Source organism: Electrona antarctica (assembly GCF_951216825.1).
Source record: "Electrona antarctica genome assembly, chromosome: 23".
In the NCBI taxonomy this organism is placed as follows: Eukaryota; Metazoa; Chordata; class Actinopteri; order Myctophiformes; family Myctophidae; genus Electrona; species Electrona antarctica.
Genome location: NC_136804.1, coordinates 2,719,399 through 2,743,042, shown reverse-complemented (window position 1 = coordinate 2,743,042; position 23,644 = coordinate 2,719,399). Strand labels below are relative to the sequence as shown.

Below are 23,644 nucleotides of genomic sequence, written 5' to 3'. Positions count from 1 at the left end.
TCAGAGTCTGTTACGATCTGTTTGATTGATTGCAGTATTTAACAGTTTGCAGAATGGGTACATTTCACATGAAAGCACAACTCAATACAAAGTCTTACTGTGGACGACACTGCTAAAGCGTTACACTTGTTTACAACAGGGTCCACCATTTTCAATTCATCAGAACATTTAGAGACGTACAAATATACACTTCTAAGTTCTGATATAACCCCCCCCCCCCCCCCCAGGAAATCATGTAAGGAGGTAAAAAGGGAAACGAAACAGGGGGAAATGGGGTGGGGGGTGTTGCCTACAGTCCTACACATGTAACCCATTTTACCCAGAACCACCCATTTTACCTAGAACCATGCATGTGAAGACTAAGGTGTACATTTAGGTCTAATTCGGTGTGATATCGTTGCAGCTGCTGTTGTTGCATTGATTTGGTAAGGTTAAATATAAACGTGTTGTGACTTAAGTTGTGGGCCTACATTAGAGTACAACTAAACTGCTGGTTTGTTGACTTTTCGTTCATCTTAACGTGTACGTGTTGTTATAAAGTAACTCCAACGTTAATTAGGGCTTGATGTTGGTGTCAGCTGCAGCTCAGTTGGCGTCCATGATGAGAAACAACAAACGCAATTTCACCGGACAAAAATGATGCAAAGACCTGCTCTGAAGTCATGGAATCTTCAATTCTCTGAGTACCTGCTGCAATAATCAGTTACAGTGTGTTATGAGTGTTAATTTTACTCTGATAATTGAAATGGATTGATTTGGTTCTATTTGTACAGTCCGAGTAAAACAAAATTACATTACTTTATACTGTAGAATTTTATCGAGTTTTTCCCCCGTAACTATGATAGTCTTGGGCTCACTTTGTTATTCATGTCCTCACTGTATTGCATTACTTTTTTAATGTTTATGCCTTGCTTTCTTTTTTTCTCCATTGCTCTGTAAAGCACTTTGAGCTGCATTTAATGTCATGAAAGGTGCTATACAAATAAAGTTTTATTATTTATTTATTATTACTTTCAGCGCTGAAATCCCGTACTTCTTCGTACATGTAAAAAACAAAAATGCTGACCCTGTAGCCCCGAATGTTAAGTCGACATTCGGAACCCGTGTGGACTTATTATTATTGTTATTAGCCCGTGTTTTTCACATGTGTTTCTTAATAATCCCGTCTGTGTCGGATCCTGACGGAAGTTCTGGGGGCGCATCCGGTGCAAGCCGGTATTACCATAGGTATATGCTCAATGTAAACAGAAAGTAGGCCTAAACAAGGGGGGGAAAATAGCGTTCAGGCACAGAAGAGATTAAAACACATATTAAAGAATACAGACTAAACCATTACACAGAGACGCCGAGTTAACATCCGGGGCTTCCGGGTAAGCATATTATATTTTGCATGTGTACATTTTCTTAGGACCACGGACTTTACGGGCGGATGTCCAGTGAACAATGTGGGATAAAGCTCAAGACGAACATAGACAAATAGCAAATGTAAAAATCGATAAAATACATGATAGTCTTGATTCAAGGCTAACTTTACTGTGACTCTTCAACAAGTTAAACTTATTTTGTTTACCCTTTTGCTTAATGTATTAGGCCTACTGGCTCTCAATTATATCAGAGTAACTGAAGTGTAATTAGATATCATATCCTGTATTTGGTGTTTCACGTGCTTTTCGGTATGATTTTGCCAACTAGATTGTTCCAACTATAGGGCTTTATTTTTTTTTCTTTTATTTTTTTTTAAATGAAATCGATTCACCAATTTATACTTCTTCACACAACAATGTCATGCAAACAATGTCAGCTTACAAACTTACAACTTGCAGTTGTTACAACTTGTAGTTGTAAGTTTGCCGATCGGCTATTTCAGCAAAGATATTTCATGTAGAGTGAAAACAGAAAATACACTAGCATAGAGCCCTGAGGGACTCCGAGCAACTATATGAGGTTCAGTTAGGTTAAATCGATTAGTTCAATAAACTGTTGGGCCCTATAGTTCCAACGTTTAATGAGGTGCTACCGTGCTGGATGAAATCAAATCTCAACCACTGTCTTTTGTCTCTTATAACGATTTGTGCCATTCCACAGGCACTGTTAGAAGAAGACGCTGAATAATAGCTGAACAGCAACATGACAAATTGACAAGATCCCCTCCTCCCCGTCTTCCTGTTCCTGACCCTCTCTGAAACAAACCTATTTCACCATGAACGAAGTCAGTGTAGTCAAAGAGGGCTGGCTCCTGAAACGAGGTGAGAGAATCTTTATTGAGATTTTGCTATTCTAACGTAGAAAGTGGGTAGCATTATGATATCAGTAGAAATGTAGTTTTACCCATCGTGGTGGTGGGTAAAACTAAATTTCTACTGGGTGTTTCTACTGGTTGTTGGCACCGGGGCTGTCAGCAGGGAGTCCTCCCGGTGGGGGCTCCTCACTGGCAGGTGAGTCAGTAGGATACAATAGTAGTAAAATGGGCTAAAATATAATTGGCTATTACCATTTTTTTTAAATGAATACATTGTGTTGTAGCTGGCTGCGTTTGATAAGGGAGATCATGGTTAAAATGTTCACAAAGAATATAATTACACAATGTAACCTTCTCAAAAATGCATCTTCTTGTCTTGTAAAGGTCAGTACATCAAGACATGGACACTGAGGTACTTCATCTTGAAGAGCGATGGGTCCTTCCTTGGCTTCAAAGATAATCCTCGTCTAACTGACCCAAGCTTACGTCCACTCAACAACTTTGCAGTGGCCGGTCAGTCCCAAATTGTTGTGAGACAGACAGCATAGCAAGAACCTCTCAGTTTAACATTGCTTGTTGCTCTGGACTATTATAATGGTTATCACCTTGACTTTTTTTTCACGCATACATTTCTAAAGCCCATGACCTGTCCTCTACCAACTAACTAAATGTTGAATTGCTCTTTATGTACAACTAGAATGTCGGATAATGAAGACTGAACGACCCCGTCCCAACACATTTGTCATTCGTTTTGCGCAGTTGAGGCATGAACGCAGCTTCAATGCGGACGGCAACGACACGAGGTGGGAACGGAGTATATGTCACCACTGTGTTTAACTTAAATTAACCCTAGTGTACTTCCCTATTCTGGGCATGTCATAATTGGTGAACATTCAGCAAACATTTAGTGAAAATAGCAGATCTACAAACTCAAAATGTGTCGCAATGCAACGTGAGCTATAAGCTTTTCCGGGTAAGAGATTTGGGGCTCCATTTTCGTCACCGCTAAACCCCTTATCCCTAAACTTCTTTACCTTTTTTAGGGATAAGGGGTTTAGCGGTGACGAAAATGTAGCCCTTGGTGTTGTAGAGGGAAGAATTAGTGGAGGGAGTATAGATCCCCGGGGATATAGAGTTTAAGAGGTTAACGAACAGTTTATCTAAGTTTTCACCTGGGACATGAGGGCCTTAAAGCTGCATTGTGACATATGCACCCCCTACCAACAAACAAGGAGAATAACAAGACAGGTTGGTTGTGCTTGGTGCTACAAACATGTAAAGAGTGAAAGATTCAAGACTCATTACTCATAAAGAGTAATGAGTTAAACTGTCCATACTGCTGTTTTGATTTCAGTGCATTTTTATTCAACAAGCCTTGTTTATTGACTCTCATTGAAAATAGTTTTGTGCTGCTGTCATGTTGTCCCTATAGTTTGTCGATGTAGCATGACAAGAAAGTTGGATGAAACTAAAGTTGGATGAAATTAAAAGGGGATTTTTTTCCAGTTCAGGTAAAAAAAACATAACAGGCTGCATAAGGCTGACCCTATTATAGACCATGTTGTAAGCAACACAGATGCAGCTAATACAATGAATAAGGGGTGTGTTACTTACGGTAGATTCAAGTGTGCCAATGTGCATTGACAGTTCTGTTGACTTCTGTCTATGCATATAGTAGGGGGTTAAGGGTGATTTGTGATGTAAGATTGTGCGATTTTGTGCCACAGAGAGGAGTGGATGCGAGCAATTGAGTCTGTGATCAATGCCCTCAAAGCGTGTGAGCAGGAGGAGAAAGCCATGGGTGTGTTTGGCTCACCGAGTGCATCCAGCCCAAAGGAGACGGAGGGTGCTAAGTCCACGAGCCTGAACAAAGTGGTGAGAGGCCCTAAATATCATGCAGTGGGAAACATAATTATGTTTAGGAATGCAAATGATTTATATATGAATAATTGAATGTGACTACACTAAGCCCGTGATTCTATTTGCGAGCTATGGGACATCCAAAATGCTGTCACACCAAAGACATAAAATATGTGTCCTCATGTTGTTGCATACTTTTGTGAGTTCATCCTGAAGTGTGACAACAAGTTAAAACGTTATTGCGTCTTTGAGGATTAAAACATTAATAATGAGCACAATGTATTAGAATTAGGGCTGGGCGATATTTGTGGACAAACCTAAATGTCATATGTTTTTTGTGTCTTTATTGACATTTTCACATCATAGAAAATAACATACAAAACATATATGTTTTTGACCAATCTCCTCTATCTATTTTGTGGCCATATTATCATATTGTAATGTAATAAATAGAGAAAATATTTTTGAAAAAAGGGGTGCACATTTAACAACATCAAAGTCAAAGTCGTACGATTTGTCACGTTACCGCAGTGAAATTTGTTCTCTGCATTTGACCCATCTCTTGGAGCGGTGCCGGTGCCGTGCTCGGGAATCATTTGATTAGTTGATTTGACCCCCCAATCCAACCCATTGATGCTGAGTGCCAAGCAGGGAGGCATTGGGTCCCATTTTTACAGTCTTTGGTATGACCCGGCCTGAGCTCCCAGTGCGGGAGGGCGGACACTGTAACAACAAGGCCACTCTCTGGTCATTTATGTCATATCATATTCTATCCAAATCCCAGACGATATCTGGTCTCAACTCTCATGTCATTATCTATATATTGCCCTCTCCTCGTTCAATTCACGTTTATGTCACATGTAATGTAAATTATGTAATGATTGGTAAGGTATTTTATTGCACCTTTGTTCTGCTTTATAGACAATGATTGACTTTGAGTACCTGAAGGTGCTGGGTAAGGGCACGTTCGGGAAAGTTATCCTGGTCAAAGAGAAGTCCACTGGTGTCCATTATGCCATGAAGATGCTACGCAAACAGGCCATCATAGCCAAGGTTAGATGGCACATTTAAGACCACTTTATTAACCATATGAACCATATTCTGTGCATGTCATGACTCATAATAGGCAAACATTTGAGGAACACTTGCAGATCTACAACACGTGAACTATTTTCATCAAGGATTTGGTGTATAGGGGAAAAAGGATGGGGCACTGCCTTTTCAAAGGGGTATATAGGGTTCGAAAGGTTGATTGCTCTTGTTTACAACATGGTGGTAGTTAGAAACCAATGGTGGACAAGTCCATTTGATTTCATTTTGCACTCATTTTTGGTTAAAAGAGGGAAAAAAAAGATTAAGCTCTATATTCTGATAAGACAGGAGTGATGTTGTAAGATATTGCAAGTTAAAAACATCTAAGTGGTGTATTTCAAGGTGCATCCCAAGGTCTCTCAAAGGACCTACGTCAAATGACAGATACACATTGTTACGTAGTAGTTGCTACATTTTCTCTCCTAACCACTTAAACCCTATACTCCATTGACCAGAGTTCCCCAAGGGTCTATGTTAGACCCCCTCCCTTATCCCCTCTACACCAAAACTCTTTTCTGATCATGTTTACACAATATCATACTGCTTCTTACTGTGTGTGTGTGTGTGTGTGTGTGTGTGTGTGTGTGTGTGTGTGTGTGTGTGTGTGTGTGTGTGTGTGTGTGTGTGTGTGTGTGTGTGTGTGTGTGTGTGTGTGTGTGTGTGTGTGTGCGTGCGCGTGCGTGTGCACGCGTGCAGGGTGAGATGGCCCACACACTTACAGAAAGCAGTGTGTTACAAAACATGAGACACCCTTTTCTCACAGTGAGTACAGCATACTATCTTCATACCCTCCATGTAGGGCTGGGCATTACAATTGTATCATATATCATCTGTCATTGTGGGATCCATTTAATATTGTGAATCATGATATACAATTTTGTTAAATTAACACTACCAGTTATGTGTTTATCAACTACGGTAGATCATTTGATGTAATTGTCCTTATTGAGATCATAATGTCAACGTGGAAACAATATTTAAATGTATCACTAAATAAACCATATCAAAATATATATGTATCACTATCGGGAGAAGGTATTTTGAATAACCTAAAGACTTTTGATAATCAAGTAATCTTATTATTGTTTTGATTAGATACAGTCTATAAAGTTTACAGTAAACTATGCTAATACAGTAGACGGTAATAGTGATGGTCAAAGTTTTCAACCTCAACAGACATCTCGACAAAAGCCAAGTATTTTAATTTTGGTTCGGTTGTAAAGAGCACATGCATAATTCATTGCTAAACGAAAAGTGGTAACTAAAAAACAAATGCCAATAATTCCTCTTTTACAGACATTGAAATATGCTTTCCAAACCCATGAGCGGCTGTGCTTTGTATTGGAATATGCCAATGGAGGCGAGGTGGGCACACAAACACATGTTCAAACACAGATGTCACATGCTACAGTTTCAAATGCCACAAGTGGGTTTGGCTTGCACATTGAAGCACATGTGTTGTGTTGTTCTTCCTCTCCGCCTCCCCTCCTTTAGCTCTTCTTCCACCTGAACAGGGAAGAGGTGTTCACAGAGGACAGGTCACGATTCTATGGTGCTGAGATTGTGTCGGCACTGGACTACCTCCACTCACGTGGAGTAGTGTACAGGGACCTGAAGGTGAGAACGACGGTGTTCTCTTAAAATACTTTTTTGTGGATTACAGGATGGTAGCATATTAATGGTCATAAGCTGTGTTTTCCACTGGAATCAGTGTCCAACATTAAAAATAATAATCTTTATTGTCCCAAAGGATATTAATGGTTGCCTGAGTCCGACATTAACGGATGCCGGATGCACAACGCTTCACGCTGCGATGCGTTACTCTGCTATTTCCACTGAATGTTTGCCCCAGAATAGGGATGCTAGGGTTCAAGTGGTTGGAGACAAAACAGCTGAAGACAAAACAATGCAATAATACATTTTTGGGGGTTTTACATGACACATCCCGAGTTCCTTGTCAAATTGTTGACAGACATTTAAACTCAACAGTATGTTTACATGGATACATACATACGTCAGAAAGCCAGTATCTACTAGCTGTTAGATAGGTACTGCTTATCAGTTACCCCATTTGTTTCCAAACTGGGAACAATCTTCCAGTGGATGTTTTTACTGTTACCCGAAGTTACAGAGCTGATATCATTGCGGGTTTCAGCTATTTTGTCTCTGCGGCAGTACTAGCATCATGTCCAGGGGGTGTACTTGTACATCAAGCTTCACAGGAGACAGGCCCCCTGCCCTATGGGCCTCATGGCTCAGCAAGGCTTCCTTACTTACTTACATAATGTGCACATGATTTCCGGCCTAGTGGAGAATTACCACCCACCCGTTATTTAACCCATTTTTGGGCGGGAACCCCTTTTGGTGTTAGCATTATGTAATGCTTTAGCTATTGAAAAATAGCAGATCTACAAGCTCGTAGCGCGCCACCGAGTGGCGCGCTACGAGCTTGTAAGTCTGCTATTTTTGAAAAAATCGAAGAACGACTGACATAGAAACATAGCTTTTTCAGAAAACTGTCAGGATGTAGAAGACATTTTTAGAATCCGATCTCAGGTCAACATGGGTTAAGTATGATTGATGTGCTTCATAGAGTCTTCTGTTCCTGTGTGTATTCCGTTTACAGCTCGAGAATCTCATGCTGGACAAAGAAGGCCATATCCAAATCACAGACTTTGGTCTATGTAAGGAGGGCATTACTCCTGATGCTACCATGAAGACCTTCTGTGGAACTGCTGAGTACCTAGCGCCTGAGGTAAGGCACCGAGGACAAGACCATGCAAATGGCATGTGACGTGACTATTATACTATAGCAGTGGTTCCCAAACTTTTTCATGCCAAGGACCCCCAAATTGACACTAATTATCCCGCGGACCCCCGTTTGAAAAGATATGCCAGGGTCGGGACCCCCATAAGAGAAGATTTTTATGTCTCTAGCAGTGATTTTCAACCCGTTTAATTTCAAGGACCCCCAGTTTGACATGCATTAGTCTACGGACCCCCATTTAATGGCATTTCTATCTCTGGGACCCCCAATTTATATTGTAAAATCAATGCTAATTTAACTCGGGTCCATTTGGTTCCATTTGTACACTCTGAGTTACAGACCCATAAGGGTCCATTTGGTTCCAAATTATCATTTAGCTGGGTCCCCCCTGGAACTCCCTCAAGTACCCCTGGGGTTCCCCGGACCCCACTTTGGGAACAACTGTACTATAGTATACTCCTTACTCCCAGCTTCACATTATTATACACACCTCTGTGTGTCCTATCGCATCCCATAAAACCATATCACTAGTATATTTTAGGGTCCAAGCACAAACATCAGAGTCCCATGTGGCCCATGTTGGCAGTGATCCGATTAATCAATTCCAATTCACAATTCATATGTTTATTGTATTGTTTATCTTGTTGAATGTGCCTGAGGAGAGTCAAACAAGATATGTTGGTTTTTCAATGGTCATCTGGCAGTCTGTTGAGGTCCAAGCAGTGCTGCTTTATTTCCCCAGCAGTGGTACAGACTGCAGGGGAAATAATGTTGATCTTATGCGGGACTGTAAATCAAGATTTTGAAAGCATTTGCTATTGAATTTGAAATGTTAGATGTTGTATATTATCATGACCGTGTGCCTTCAACAGCCTTGCAACTCTACTACTGTCACATTTCATGGATAGTATACTGTAATGAGCAGTTCAAGTGGTACAGATTATCTTGAAAACTAGTCATTCTATGATATTGCAGCGTTATGACATAATAATGTATGACTATATGTACGCTAAGCTACAGTTTTGTATATAGCCTATCAATATAGATATATATTATGCCATGACAACATAATGGAAACAACAATTGCATGTTTGGAAAATGCTGCTAAAATACCAATGTGTCTTTTACTTCTCTGGTACGTTGCGCTGATTGGCTTTAATTGAACTTTCAGCCGATTAAACATCAGCAAACCAAAGACAAACATGTATTTGCCCACGTTCTTGTCAGACGAGACATGAATGGTTTCTAATGGTGCCCAATAGATCGTCGCAGTCCCGCCCCCTACCATGGCCCAGGAAATGATTCTCCGTTCATTTTCCTCATAGACATTTCAGAAAGTATTTATTTAAAGATGTTTACGCCGCGGACAAAGCCAACTCGAGTCGTGACAAATCATGACAACAAACACCATTTTTTGTGCCGAACAAATAATTAGAAAGAAGAAAAAAACGGCAGGTTACAACACTTTTTTTGTTGTTTTTATTCTTTGTAATTATTTGTTTGGTCCAAAATATTGTTTGTGTTGTCATGAGTTGTCACGACTCGAGTTGGCTTTGTCCCCGGCGTAACCGTCTTTAAATAAATACTTTTTGAAATGTCTATGGGAAAAATGCATTGAGATTCATTTCCTGGTCCATGGTAGGGGGCGGGACTGCGACGCTCTATTGAATACTTAAATTAGACAGAAATGCAATCACGCTCCAATACTATTTCATTGCAGATTCAGAAATGCCATGCAATTAAGTCTAATGTCCAGACCTTTCTAATTCACTTTTATGTCCTTCATTATGCTAGATCCTCGAGGACAATGACTACGGCCGGGCAGTGGACTGGTGGGGTCTGGGTGTGGTCATGTATGAGATGATCTGTGGCAAGCATCCCTTCTACAGCCAGGACCATGAACGCATGTTTGATATCATCCTCAATGAAGAGATCCGCTTTCCTAGGACTATATCCTCTGAGGCCAAGGATCTGCTGGCTGGCCTACTCAAGAAGGACCCCAAGCAGAGGTAACCGGCGTGTGTGTGTGTGTGTGTGTGTGTGTGTGTGTGTGTGTGTGTGTGTGTGTGTGTGTGTGTGTGTGTGTGTGTGTGTGTGTGTGTGTGTGTGTGTGTGTGTGTGTGTGTGTGTGTGTGTGTGTGTGTGTGTGTGTGTGTGTAGAGGTAACCGGCGTGTGTGTGTGTGTGTGTGTGTGTGTGTGTGTGTGTGTGTGTGTGTGTGTGTGTGTGTGTGTGTGTGTGTGTGTGTGTGTGTGTGTGTGTGTGTGTGTGTGTGTGTGTGTGTGTGTGTGTGTGTGTGTGTGAGTGTGCGCGTCAGGGTTATTTTCATTAACTAATGAAAACTAGAATTGAAAATTAAATTAAACATATTAGTTAACTGAAATGTCCATCGTTTTACTGTTGGCATCCAATATTTTTTCTGAATCTCGCCACTTATAATCAAAAATCAAAAATCAAACTAAACCAGTGGTTTTCAACACTTTTAATATCAAGGACCATTATTTACTCAGCATCTGAGCCACGGACCACCATTTGATGAGACTTCTCAGGCCTAAAACGTAGAATATTTTGTTGTTGTTTTATAGATTTATAGATGACAGGCAAATGTTGATCAAAATAGCAATTCTTCTACATTCTTTAATTGTGTAGAACTTATGGGTCCACTTGGTTTCATTTTACACTCTCAAGAGTTAAAGATCTATAAGGATCCATTTGTTTACCAACTCTCCATCATTTAGCTGGGGACCACCTGGAAGCCCCTCAAGGACTACTGGTGGCTCCCCGCTAGGTTGTCGTTTGTCGGACCAATGACTAGTCTGAACTAAGTACTGCACCCACCCGGACCACTGGTGGTCCCCGGACCACTGGTTGAAAACCACTGAACTAAACTAATACATTGCAGAGCCTTTTCATAAAACTAAAATATAAACTAAACTAGCAAACCCGCTTTAAAAAAATATTTAACTGAAATTGAAGTCAAATAAAAATAAAAACGAATGACATTCTTAAAACTGTAATAACTATTTTGTTCTGGGTTCATATATTTTGCATTGACATTATTACTCTTCAATTGATAGGTTAGGAGGAGGCCCTAACGATGCCAAAGAAGCAATGAGCCACACATTCTTCACCTCCATCAACTGGCAAGACGTGCTGGAAAGGAAGGTAGGAAAAAGAATGCAAAGATTTGAAGTTTAATTCCAGACATGATAAGGCGAGTGGGGATCAAATCACATTTTGTGGTCTACATTACAGCTAGCTGTTACAATTACCTATGGAGACATTAGCTTATTATGTTATGCTATTATCCCTTTGTGTTATTCAACTAAAAAAAACTTCAACTTTGGCATTGATGTTTACTACGATGTTTATGTTAATTCTTTTCATTTTGAAAATGTAATTGAAATTGCTACTCCCTTAAAGCAGCACCAATATTGCACTGGGGCAAGCCCTCAGAATGGCTGACCAGTAGGGAGAAGTCATCTCCCTACTGGTCGAAACCTGGTACTGCAGGCGGGCTGGGCCCAGGCTAAATTTATTAATGAATCCGCGCGAGGGGTACTACGATAAGAGCCAACCAATAATATCAACGCTCGAGGGGTAGACTTCGTTGTTCTTCCGGGTGCTACAAACTTCCATTGAAGTGAATAGCGGGGGGCGGGGCTGTCGCTCCACAGTCCGTTCTCTAGATATACAGTATTATAGCTCTATGTATGCACTGGGGTCATTCCTAGTATTCGGTGCCATTTGTGTCCCCAGGTCATAATACAGCATATCTTGTGTAAAATAAGCAAAACACTAATTCTATAAAGCTTATCTCATACTATTAAACCTTTTCTACCAGAAAAAAAATATTTGTACCTCAGAGTGAAATAAATCCCTTTGATTTGAGTAGAGGCAAGTCTTTCATACAACTTAATTTCAAAAATTGTTGTTGTCTTTGACCCAGTGTTGTTTTTGTCGACTAAAACTACGAAAAATGTTCGCTGACTACTTTTTCACTGACGAAAACTAAATGAAAACTAAGCTATGATGACTAAAACTAAGACTAAATGTATTGACAATTTTGTCAACAAATACTAACTAGACTAAAATGTTAGGAATGGACTAGTGGACAAGAGATCCAGTATAAGTAATTTTACACTTGGTTGCATGCTGAAAATAGCAGATCTACAAGCTGTGACACGTTTTGAGCTTGTAGATCTGCTATTTTCAGCAAGTGTAAAATCATATCATAGTCATATCAAGTCGGTATCAAGGCCCGCCAAAATACATTTTAGTCGACTAAATCAACTGCAGATTTAGTCAACTAAAATCGTATGACATTTAGTCGACTAAAACTAGACTAACACTAAAACATTCCAGGTGACTAAAATGTGACTAAAACTATTCAAGAGACTATGACTAAAACTAAAATAAAAATGTCCTGCCAAAAACAACACTGTTTGACCCTGACTGTTGTGAGTCCCAGAGGTTAAATCTGCAACTTATTATATGTAATATCAGTGTACACTTGTACTCCGTAACCATACTTGGTCATTGCTCCATCCCACCTCAGCTTACCCCGCCCTTCAAGCCACAAGTGACATCGGAGACAGACACCCGCTACTTTGAGGAGGAATTCACAGAACAGCCCATCACACTCACACCTCCAGATGAGAAGAGTACGTATTATCATGTGTGTTACTGTGTTGGGGGGGGTGACATTTGACACTTTGTGACCTAAACTGTCACCCATGTTGATGGATAGTCAACCGTTTTGACAGTTTACGCATGTTGACATTTCCTGTTGTTTGTTTGTTTACAGATGGCAGTTTGGATTGCGAGGACCCGAGCCAGCAAGCACATTTCCCCCAATTCTCCTATTCGGCTAGCATAGAAGAGTGACTGATTCTCAACCACCACACATGCTCATACTCACAACCAACCACCACACACAGACAGACAGCTTCTGTGGCCATACCTAAGCAGCTTTTCAGTTACCAGTAGTGCCATACAACATAGCCTACTGGACCTTTGGTGATATATAAATAAGCATGTTTTACAAGGCTTCATAACTACACATTCTGTGTAGAATTTCTTAATTTTATTGTATTGTTTTTAGTCTGTTTTTGTGTGTTCTTGCGAGCAGCTGTGTGGGACCCAGACCTTCCACAATCGTATCAGAAACAAATTCTAAATGGCATATTTACTACTGAAGCCGTAGTAGCCTATCTCAAGCATAAAGAATATGTTTACTCAAGAGCTGAAGACAGCTTTTGACAGGAACTTTAGCACATTCACTGAATGTGAATGTGAATCATTGCACTATTCTCAACTTTTTCCATTTCAAGTAAGCACTTTGTCTTTTATTTTTTTTATTGTTGATATTGTTATGGGTTCTTGCGAGCAGCTGTCACAGGGAGGACAATGTGGGACCCAGACCTTGCACTATTGGTGTGATTGCACTATTCTCAACCTTTTTCAAGGAAGCCCTTTTTCTTTCTTTTTTATTGTTGCTATTGTCTTTTATTCTTTTTTGTGTGTTCTTGCGAGCAGCTGTCACAGGGACAATTTGGGACCCAGACCTTGCACTGGGACCCATCGCATCAGCAACACACTCTAAAGGGCTTAAGTAATAAGTAGTAGTCTATTTCAAGCATAAAGAATGTATCCGTTTATTCAAGAGCAGCTTTTGACAGGAACTTTAGCACATTCACTGAAACGCTGTGCTATTTTGTGAATGGTTAGTGCACTATTCTCAACTTTTTTTCATTTCAAGGAACTTCTTTTTCTTATTATTTCTGGGACCCCCAAATAATCTACACTATCTTAATTGAACTGATAGTGTACACTACAAATGGTTTCATTTGTACATTCTCTCAGGGTTATACAGACCTCTGGTGGCTGGTGTAGGCTAACTAGACAACAGGAAACGATACTTTTATTGTGTAGAACACTAGCCGGAAAAGCTTAAAACCTTTATTTTGGAAATACTCTACCCATAATTCGTGTTGGCTTTATTCTGGTTGGCTTGACTGTTGAATCGTTTTAATACACCTCGTTCGTTGGACGACTGGTCCATTCATGTTCTTATCTTCTTATCTTATGTTCTTATCGGGTGAAAAATGAGCAAGAGGCACAAAACAACGGGTAAGTTAGTTGATCATTCAGCTTTGTAAAGCCATGATGCCGCCGAGCCGAGCAGTGCAGCTAACATTAGATCCTATACGCCAGAGGGACGGCGGCTCTGGCTGCGATTCGTTAGCTCTTTTCGATTATTATTATTTTTTTGATGTAAAGTATTTTTTGAAAATGTTCATAGTTCATGGAAATTGTTTATAAATAAATACATAAAACAAATAATCAATGTACTTGTTTATTTTTGTAATATGTATTTTATTATTCTGCCTACGTATGTTCAGTAAGATTTGGTAAATGTTTTTTGTTTTCTTTCATACATTATTTGAAAATGTATTATCAACCCCAACGTTAAATTATGTTTCATTAAACGATCTAACAATCTTAATATTTTATAAAACTATGCCAACGAAATAAATAAAAACTAAGGAAAGTGGCCAATCAGAGCCCCACTGTCGCTCTGAGCTATGGGAACCGTGTTAGCCTTTTGGCTAACTCGTCAGCTAACGGCTAAGCGTTTATGTTTATGTCTGAATTTGTGCTCCGTCGTTGCGCGCAGACAATGGCAGATCTGCAAGCTCACAATGCGTGTTGTGACTGAGCTTGTAACTCTATTATCTGCGCCCAACAACTCTATGCGCCCAACCCACCACGCCGCACGCGCGCGCGCACACACACACACACTTTTTGATTGATTGAAGTATTGATTGATTGATTGAAATATGTATTAACAGTTTGCAGAATTACAGTACATTTCAAGCACAAACTCAATACAAAGACTGTTAACTGTGAGTGGACGACCCAATTAAGCATTACACTTGTTTACAAGAGGGTCCACCATGTTCAATTCATCAAAACATTTAGAGACGTACAAATAGACACTTCTATATAGTCAAAGAACAGAACAGGAATTCATCATAGTATGTATGTATAGTATAGTAAGCATGTATTAACAGTTATGTATACTAGTATAGTAAGTATGTATTAACAGTTTGCAGAATTACAGTACATTTATTTCAAGCACAACTCAATACAAACTGTGAGTGGACGACCAATAAAGCACTAGACTTGTTTGTTTACAAGAGGGTCCACCTTGTTCAATTCATCATAACATTTCGAGACATACAAATATACACTAAGGTCCCATTTACACTGGCAGACAAATCTAGCCTGAATCAGATCTGTGCCACATCAAGATTGAAATCTGATTGGTTTAAATGGTCACATGACTCCTTTAAACGAATCAGATTCCAATCTGGATGTGGCTCAGATCTGATTCAGGCTGGATTTGTCTGCCAGTGTAAATGGGGCCTAAGACTTCTATATAGCGAAAGAACAGGAAATCATCATCATAACGGAGGTAAAAAGGGAAGAGAAAACATATGCAGTGAGGGGAAAAAGGGGTGGGTGGGGGATTCAGATTTTACGGGGGCCAGTTTCGAATTGCAGACACGCACGCACACACACACACACACACACACACACACACACACACACACACACACACACACACACAGAGTGAATGTCACTGACAGAATGTGTCACACCTCTGCACAGAGCCACTTTAGTTGACTGCACACATAAGTCATTTGTATATATTCTAAATACTTGATCTCTATCATGATCCATACAGGTGTGTCTGCTGCCCTTGTTCCTCTGGCCTCTCTGAGGCTGCTGGCCTCGCCCCTCCAGCTGACCTATGCCTACATCTGGCAGGTCATCCAGCAGAGGGACGTCAGACAGTACAGCAAGGTGGAGGAGTTTGTTGCAACGGTTACACAGACCCTTCCAGATCTTATGAGTTTCAAGCAGGCAGCTCAGCTCCTCCTGGGACTCAGAGCACGGGTGAGAGCTCTTCGCACATGCATGCACTTGACTATGCCATGCGCTGCAGTGTTAGTGTTGGTATGCAATGGGTTAGAGCAGGGGTTCTCAACCCGTGGGTCGCGACCCCTCGGGGGGGGTCGCCAAATTATTTTAGGGGGTCCCCAAATTATAAAAAAAAAAAAAAAAAAGATTTTTTTTAAATTTTATTTTCACGAAATAGCAGACCTACAAGCTCGTAGCGCGCCACTCGGTGGCGCGCTATGAGCTTGTAGATCTGCTATTTTTCAATAGCTAAATTATAACGATGCTTAAAACACCAAAAGGGGTTCCCGCCCAAAATGGTTTAAGGTTATTGTAGCAGTCAATTTATATTGGGGGTCGGGAGGGGGCGGGGCGGGGCGGGGGTCCCGAGACATTGCCAAAGCATTTCCGGGTCCCCGGCCAAAAACGTTGAGAACCCCTGGGTTAGAGCAGTGATTTTCAACCGTTTTCATATCAAAGTCCATGCATTTGAGCCACAGAACAGCATTTATATATGTTGTTATCGTTGGCTAAGATCTTGTCCACAATTCCATGCTGTATTGATGTGGTACCATAGGAGAGATAACAGGCAAACGTTGATCAAAATAAAAAATCTTCTACATTCTCTAATTGTGTAGACTTCTTGTGAATTAATTAATTAATGCTGATGGTTAACCATAATTTAACTCTTGATACCAGTGGTCCTTGAGGGGGTTCCAGGTGGTTCCCAGCTAAATGATGTAGAGTTTTTGATGAATTGAACATGGTGGACCCTATTGTAAACAAGTGTAATGCTTAATTGGGTCGTCCACTCACAGTTAACAGCCTTTGTATTGAGTGTGCTTGAAATGTACTGTAATTCTGCAAACTGTTAATAAATATTTCAATCAAAAAAGTTGGCAACCAAATGGTCCTTTTATTAGATCTTTTAACTCTTGAGAGCGTAAAATCAATTACCTGGGTAACTTTAGTGACATTCCAACATTGACATTGAGTGTTTGTCTAAATGGACCATTGAAACTCTGTTTTATAGATCATTTTGGAGTTGCTCCAACCAGAGGCTACTCCTGACCCCAAAACCATTCAGACTCTCATCAACAAGCTCAACGTCTGTCGCACAAAGGTAACATTATGAATATGGGATTTCATTTATACTTAATTGGGAAAGTTGATTGAGAATAGACACTCTTTTTCCAGAAATGCACTGCATCCCATTCATAGTTACACGTAGACACTTTCAAATCTGGTGGCTTCCCAACACAGTCCTAATCTTACAATTCACAGTATTAAATGGTAGAGCCGGGCTGCAACTGGATTTGGATACAAACATTCTATAGATAGAAGTATAGACCTTCAAAATAGGTGATCACATCGGACGATATGGTTTATGGTGATTGGCGCTGAAAAACCTGATCGGATGGATATTTTGATTGATACTCCAATGTGTGTTCCATGATCAATTTTTGAAAGATTTGCGTATGAAATTGAGTTGGAACCAGTAGTTTTGGTTACAAAGAAGTTCGCAAACAGCTCTGCTCCGCAGTGTTTCATTTATTGTAGAAACACTGACATTTAAAGAATCTGTAAATAAATGTCAGTGTTTCTACAATAGAGGGTATGCGCGTGACATGATTGACATCATCATCATACCCGGAAGTTATGCGGAATGCCTACTGAGTGGCAAAAAACGACTTTCTGGCCTTCATAGCCCATAGATCCAAACAGAAAAGTCCTATTTGATTGCATTAAATGACTTTAAACAACATTAAATTCAGTTTGTCACTCACTTTGCCACTCGATCTGCCATTCACTTTATGCATGCGCATACCCTCTATAAACGAAACACTGCAGAGCATGTGTGTGGACTTCTCATCTTTTTACACTGTTATCTTTTGTCCAGCACCAGCTAGGGACTGGATGTGCGCAACCTACCTGTTTTGAACCAGTACTTTTGGGGACATTTTAGCAGAGTGTTAATTAATACAACACCACTGTGCGTTGTGTTTTTGCAGAAGGATGCAGAGGTGGAGCGATGTCAGACTAACTTCATGGTTCTGGTGCAAATGCTGCTTAAAAACCTAGCACAGAGAAAACAGTTCTTCCAGGTAAAATGCTAATGTCAATTTGAAGGAAGCCGCCTAATCATGTAATGAATATATATTTAATCATGTTGTATAGTCTTTAGTAATGATACACACACACACACACACGTCAAAAGTTATTTAACATGTGTAAAAATAGATCTGATGTGGTTAAGGGACGCAGAGCGACTCACTTGGAGTTTTGAAAATACGATTTTCACACTTTTTTTTAGAAACTTTTTTTAATATTTAGAGAAAGCATGGGACAAACGGACAAAGAAGATGTGATGTATTCTCATTTGTTTTGTTTTAACCAATTTCTTTTATGGAGTTTCTGTGTGGGAAGTGAATGTGATATTGTTTATTTATGTTTTTGGTGTCTTATAATCCCGTAATGGATGGGTCTTTACGACAAGACACACACACACACACACACACACAGGAACAATGCCCAATTAGTCACTTTTTACTACTGTACAATACATGACACTGTTAATTTGTCCTGGATATTTCTGATTGTTTTAGGATGTCTTCCCGGTGCAGTATGGTCCTAAATTTGATACAGCTCTACAGGCCCTGATAGCAGGCCTGGTGTGTAAACTGGAACAACTGCTGCCTGTACCCAACCTGACCCAGGTAGGTGCAAAATTTAATACTTTGCATATTACTAGTTGCCGTCATTCTAAAGAACTGTCTGGTTCTCAACTTCTGGTCCGGGAACCACCAGGGGTCCAAATTAACCCTTACGTTTCTGTAACTCTTGAGTGTGTACAAATGGAGCCAAATTAACCTGTTTGTTAAATTTTCAAACTGAGGATTTTACAGTGTAGATTGGGGACGGGGTCCCAGAGATGGAAAAACTGGTCCATTGTCTCTTAAAGTAATAAGAGTAGTTTAGTAATAACTACCTTAATACTAACTATTCATCTCCTTCCATCTCTCAGCTTGGTGCCATGATCTCTACCTCTATGGAGGCATGTGCACTGTTCATCCCTGACCCCAGTGACCTTAAGACCCTCCTAAAGCACCAGGAACCCAATGCAATGCTGGGGAAATACGGTAACTTTCATTTGAGTGTGTCACTTACATTTGTATATTTTGTTTAACATGACTAATTTACTTACATTCATTTAATACACTTTGAATATACTTTAATATACTTACATGTATAGTCATTACTCTAAACCAGGGGGTTCTCAACATTTTTGGCTGGGGACCCCCGGACATGCTTTGGCCATGTCTCGCGAATGCACTTCTTAAAAAATGACATTACATAGAATGTTAACTTATTGCATCCCTCTGGTCCCTCTGCACCACAGCCATCTCATCCAATGTAGGCGACTGCGTCCTCTCTTCACTGTCCTACTGCCCCACCACAGTGAAACAAGAAAAGGTAGAGCCCGCCACCGCCGCAAGCACAGCAAGCCCCGCCTCTTTCAGCGACACAGATGACGTGGGAGAGATGTCAACCAGGGATGACGACCACCAGGTGGCAGAAGCATCCGCTACTCCTACGGGCGGAACGGAAAGCAGCGATGCTAGATCCACTGACCCTGCGGGTGAGACAAATCAGGAAGACACTGTTGAGACGAACACTGCAGCAGCGACACCAGTAGCCAGCACAAGTCAGGAGAACACTCAAGAGGTCTCTGGAACTAAAGAGTGCACGCGTATCCAGGACAGAGTAGAGACTGAAGAGCTGCAGACAACAACCTCATCTGGTAATCCACCTGAGACACCAGAGCTGCAGGAGTCTCCTTTGAAGTCGATTCCTTTGTCGATCAATGCAGGAAGCGCAGAAACCAGCAGCTCACAGAAGCAACAGACTCAACGAGTCACGCTGCAGCAATGGGTCTCCCAAATCGCTACCAACTCCCTCTCACTCCCAGCCCTTCCGCCTATTCCCCCACTCAAGATGAGACGCCCCGGCGTGAAGCAGGGACAAAAAGTGAAGAAGAAATCTAAGCCTCCAGTAGACAAGTTTGACTGTGAATCTTGCGACAAGCGATTCCCTTACCAGTCTCTTCTGCTAGACCACGAGCGCATCCACACGGGTGAGAAGCCGTACCCGTGCTCAGCATGCGGAAAAAGTTTCCGGACGCAGGGCTTGCTGACCAACCATCAGAAGCTCCACAGTGGCATTCGGCCATACAGCTGCGGCCACTGCGCCCAGGGTTTCATCAGCATGGCATCCCTCAAGAGGCACATCCTGATCCACCTCGGTCAGAAGCCCTTCTACTGTGAGATCTGCAACAGGGGCTTCACACAGGCATCGTACTTCAGGAGGCACATGGACTGCCACAACAGCCAGATGAGCTTTGCCTGCAAGCATTGCGAAAAGACTTTCCCAACAGAGTTCAAACTGGAAAACCATGAGCGCTGGCACACGAGGGACCGCCCGCACATGTGCGAGCGCTGCGGCAAGCGGTTCCTCATGCCCAGCATGCTGAAGAGGCACATGGGCTACCATGTCGGTGAGAGGCAGTACCTGTGCTCGCAGTGTGGCAAGACCTTCGTCTATATGTCGGACTTAAAGAGGCACCAGCGCTACCACGCGCCAAAGATCAAGACGCCATGCCCCGTCTGCCAGAGGCCGTTCAGCAAATACTCCCTGAGGATTCACATGAGGATGCACACCCAGGAGAAACCCTACCATTGCTCTATTTGCGAAAAGTCCTTCAGTCAGCTCGGGAACCTGCAGGTGCACAAGAGGCTACACACTAACGAGCGACCCTACAGTTGTGACGTCTGCGGGAGAACCTACAAGCTGTCCTCCCACCTGAACACCCATAAAAAGTCACACACAAGCGAGCGGCCATGGACATGTGACATTTGCGAGAAGGGGTTCGCCATCCCTGGTACTCTGAAGAAGCACATGCTGTTGCACTCCAGGGAGACCACTCTCAATAAACAGCGACACAAGGGCAAGCATAAGAAACATTCCCTGAAAAGGAAGTATGATGACATTGACCATGGCAACGAAGATTATTGATGTTCTCAAAACATGCTTTACTTTTCTTTTTTCTTTTTAAATCTAGGTTAAGTTTCTGTATTCAACATTCATGCCATCCTCATGTTCCTAATATGATCCCATGATCTTCTTGTCACTGGTCAAGAGCTTCATTAAGTCACTGGTTCCCAACCTTTTTGCCTTGGAGCCACCCCTTCTTACATCTGATGAACAATGAGACTCTCCATATGTGCACGCATACACTTGTTTAAAGGAGACATAACCCCACATAACACTGTATACATGATACAAAAAAGCCCCCCCCCCCCCCCCCCCCCGCGCAAGTACCGTCAATTGTTGGACTTAGGTGTTCGTCTTACATACAGCAGTCTATTCAAGTATTCATACACTTGGAAATCATATATCAAATATTTGGCAATTATGATGACCATCTGCTTTGTTTGTTTTAATTAATTATGATAACTCATATTGGCTAACTATGATGTGGATATAAGAACGCACAGTAAAATAGGTTACAGCCAATAATTACCGGTGATGTAAATATCCAGCTGTGTCTGGAAATTATTAATTGTTTGAACTAGCAGTTTATTAAAAAAAAAAAAAAGATTGAAAAGAAAAATTACGGAAAGCTAAAGTAATTTTGAATTCTGTAGGTCAATATCTTGATTATTCAGTGTGACAGAACCTGAAGTTTAGGTGGATACAATGCAAATCCAAATGACGCTTTATTTGTTGTTTGTTGGAAATGGGATATCTGAAGAAATAAAATGAGAGTCTAGTAACAGCATGGCCTCCCTGTCCGATCTTTAGCTACTTATAGTAAGTCACTCTGTGCCGTTTGTGAACAAACCCCATCCATCCATCTTCAACCTTATCCGTAGTCGGGTCGCGGGGTCAACAGCTCCACCAGAGTGTTCCAGATGTCCCTCTCCAGAGCAACATTGGTGACTTCCTCCTGGGACGTTGCAAGGCCATTGAGTCGATGTGTTTCCTCCAACTGCGCCTTGGTCTGCCCCGGGGTCTCCTCCCAGTGGGACGTGCTTTGAGGACCTCCCTAGAGGCCAGGGAGACGCCCGAGAGGCATCCTAACCAGATGTCCGAACCACCTGAGCTGGCTCCTTTCCAGGCGAAGAAGTAGGCGACTACTCCGAGTCTCTCGTGTGACTGAACTTCTCACCCTGACACAAACAAACAAACCCCGACACATCTCAATGTACTGTTGTGTTCTGTGGCAAAGCTGCACTATACAGGTTGGTGTCTCCCAATTCTTTTTACATTTTAATTAGTGACCCAATGTAAGTAGTGATTAGTGAATGAATCACTACAGTATACCCCAATTCAAAAGTATCATTCAAGTTGTAAATCTTGTTTGTTTTTGCTATTTTAGAAAATATCTTCTTCACTTGACATTACGAGTTATTCATTTTGTACGTGTCCCTTTTGAGCCTCCTGTCCTATGTTCTACCTCTTTGTACCTGTAGTCTATTGTTTTCATCAGAGGTCTTGAACGTTTCTTTTTTTCAGGCCATGTCATGGATCCCTTCTTAATTACTTAGCTGAGCGAGAGAGAGAAAAGCAGGGACCCTCACCACATATTGGGGTGACTTCTCCAGTATCAATTTGATTCATGTTACTGTTAAAATACACAGTACATTTGACGTTTGGCTCCCTCTGTACTTTGTCTGGTCTTTTCCCTGCTCTACACCAAACATCCAATCACACAAGTGATTATGAATTGAATATACCCAGGACCTGAATGGAAACCAGACCGCAGGGACTTTTTTCGGTGATCCCTTTGGAAGTGTGTTTGACTACCCTGCAACGACGTAGAGTCTGTGGGGGCCGGTGGGCCCCCACGACAATTATAAATGGTAAATGGTGCATTTATATAGTTTACATAGATTGTGCATTACATTCACCCATTCACACACACATTCATACACCGATTGCGGCGGAAGCCATGCAAGGTACCAACCAGCACATCGGGAGCAATTTGGGGTTCAGTGTCTTGCCCAAGGACACTTCGACATGTAGACAGGAGGAGCCGGGATTCGAACCGCTGACCCATGGATCATTGGACGACCTGCTCTACCTCTTGAGCCACTGTCTCAAGAAATGAAATGAAAACATTTCGTCTCTGCTACCCTGTACTTATTACATTTCTGTTTGACTGTGCCCTGTACTGATTATATTTCTGCCAATAAAGTATTCAATCAATCAACAAAGATTTGGTGGCCCCCCTGCAGTATCTCTGAGGACCCTCTAGGGTTTGAAGACCCTGATTTACACTAAAGTGAAGCTACAGTGCAATGGTCTTGTCTCATTATTAGTACTATTCAAGGCATATGGCTATACAACAGTAGGAAAGGTAAAACAAAATAAAAATACATTTTATATAAATTACTCCCGATGCTCGGGAGTCGGGAAACCGAAACAGACTTCCATCAAACCCTTGTTGATGTTTTGTTTGGGTCACCAATTCATTTTTTATATATTTTTTTAACAATAGGTGGCGGTATGCACCGCAGTGGTTAGGTTATTAACCCGCCGAAACAAGAGATTGAGTTGAGTTGTGCTTGAATTGTACTGTAATTCTGCAAACTGTTAATAAATATTTCAACCAATCAAACCTTATTTTGAAAATTAAGACCCGGAAGTTCTCGCCGC

The 23,644-nt window shown here is 41.4% G+C and overlaps 2 protein-coding genes across 2 annotated transcripts; both read left to right on the top strand.

Moving 5' to 3' along the window:
- Positions 1 to 1,317: 1,317 nt before the first annotated feature.
- On the top strand, positions 1,318 to 12,844 carry LOC306916689 (RAC-beta serine/threonine-protein kinase-like; the record flags this gene model as incomplete). The annotated part of the gene is made up of 14 exons (XM_079494681.1): positions 1,318 to 1,370; positions 2,086 to 2,246; positions 2,624 to 2,752; positions 2,937 to 3,042; positions 3,967 to 4,114; positions 5,021 to 5,152; positions 5,888 to 5,953; positions 6,488 to 6,556; positions 6,686 to 6,808; positions 7,818 to 7,946; positions 9,753 to 9,967; positions 11,035 to 11,122; positions 12,516 to 12,625; positions 12,772 to 12,844. Exons 2-14 carry the CDS (start codon positions 2,201 to 2,203, stop codon positions 12,842 to 12,844), a joined length of 1,434 nt encoding a protein of 477 aa, XP_079350807.1. The 5' UTR covers positions 1,318 to 1,370; positions 2,086 to 2,200.
- A 1,060-nt stretch (positions 12,845 to 13,904) lies between these two features.
- Positions 13,905 to 21,761, top strand: LOC306916858 (uncharacterized protein). Its single transcript, XM_079494927.1, has 7 exons — positions 13,905 to 14,089; positions 15,711 to 15,922; positions 16,959 to 17,048; positions 17,938 to 18,030; positions 18,532 to 18,642; positions 18,951 to 19,065; positions 19,326 to 21,761. The coding sequence occupies exons 1-7, from the start codon at positions 14,065 to 14,067 to the stop codon at positions 20,996 to 20,998; spliced, it is 2,319 nt and encodes a 772-aa protein (XP_079351053.1). The 5' UTR covers positions 13,905 to 14,064; the 3' UTR covers positions 20,999 to 21,761.
- The last annotated feature ends 1,883 nt before the right edge of the window (positions 21,762 to 23,644 follow it).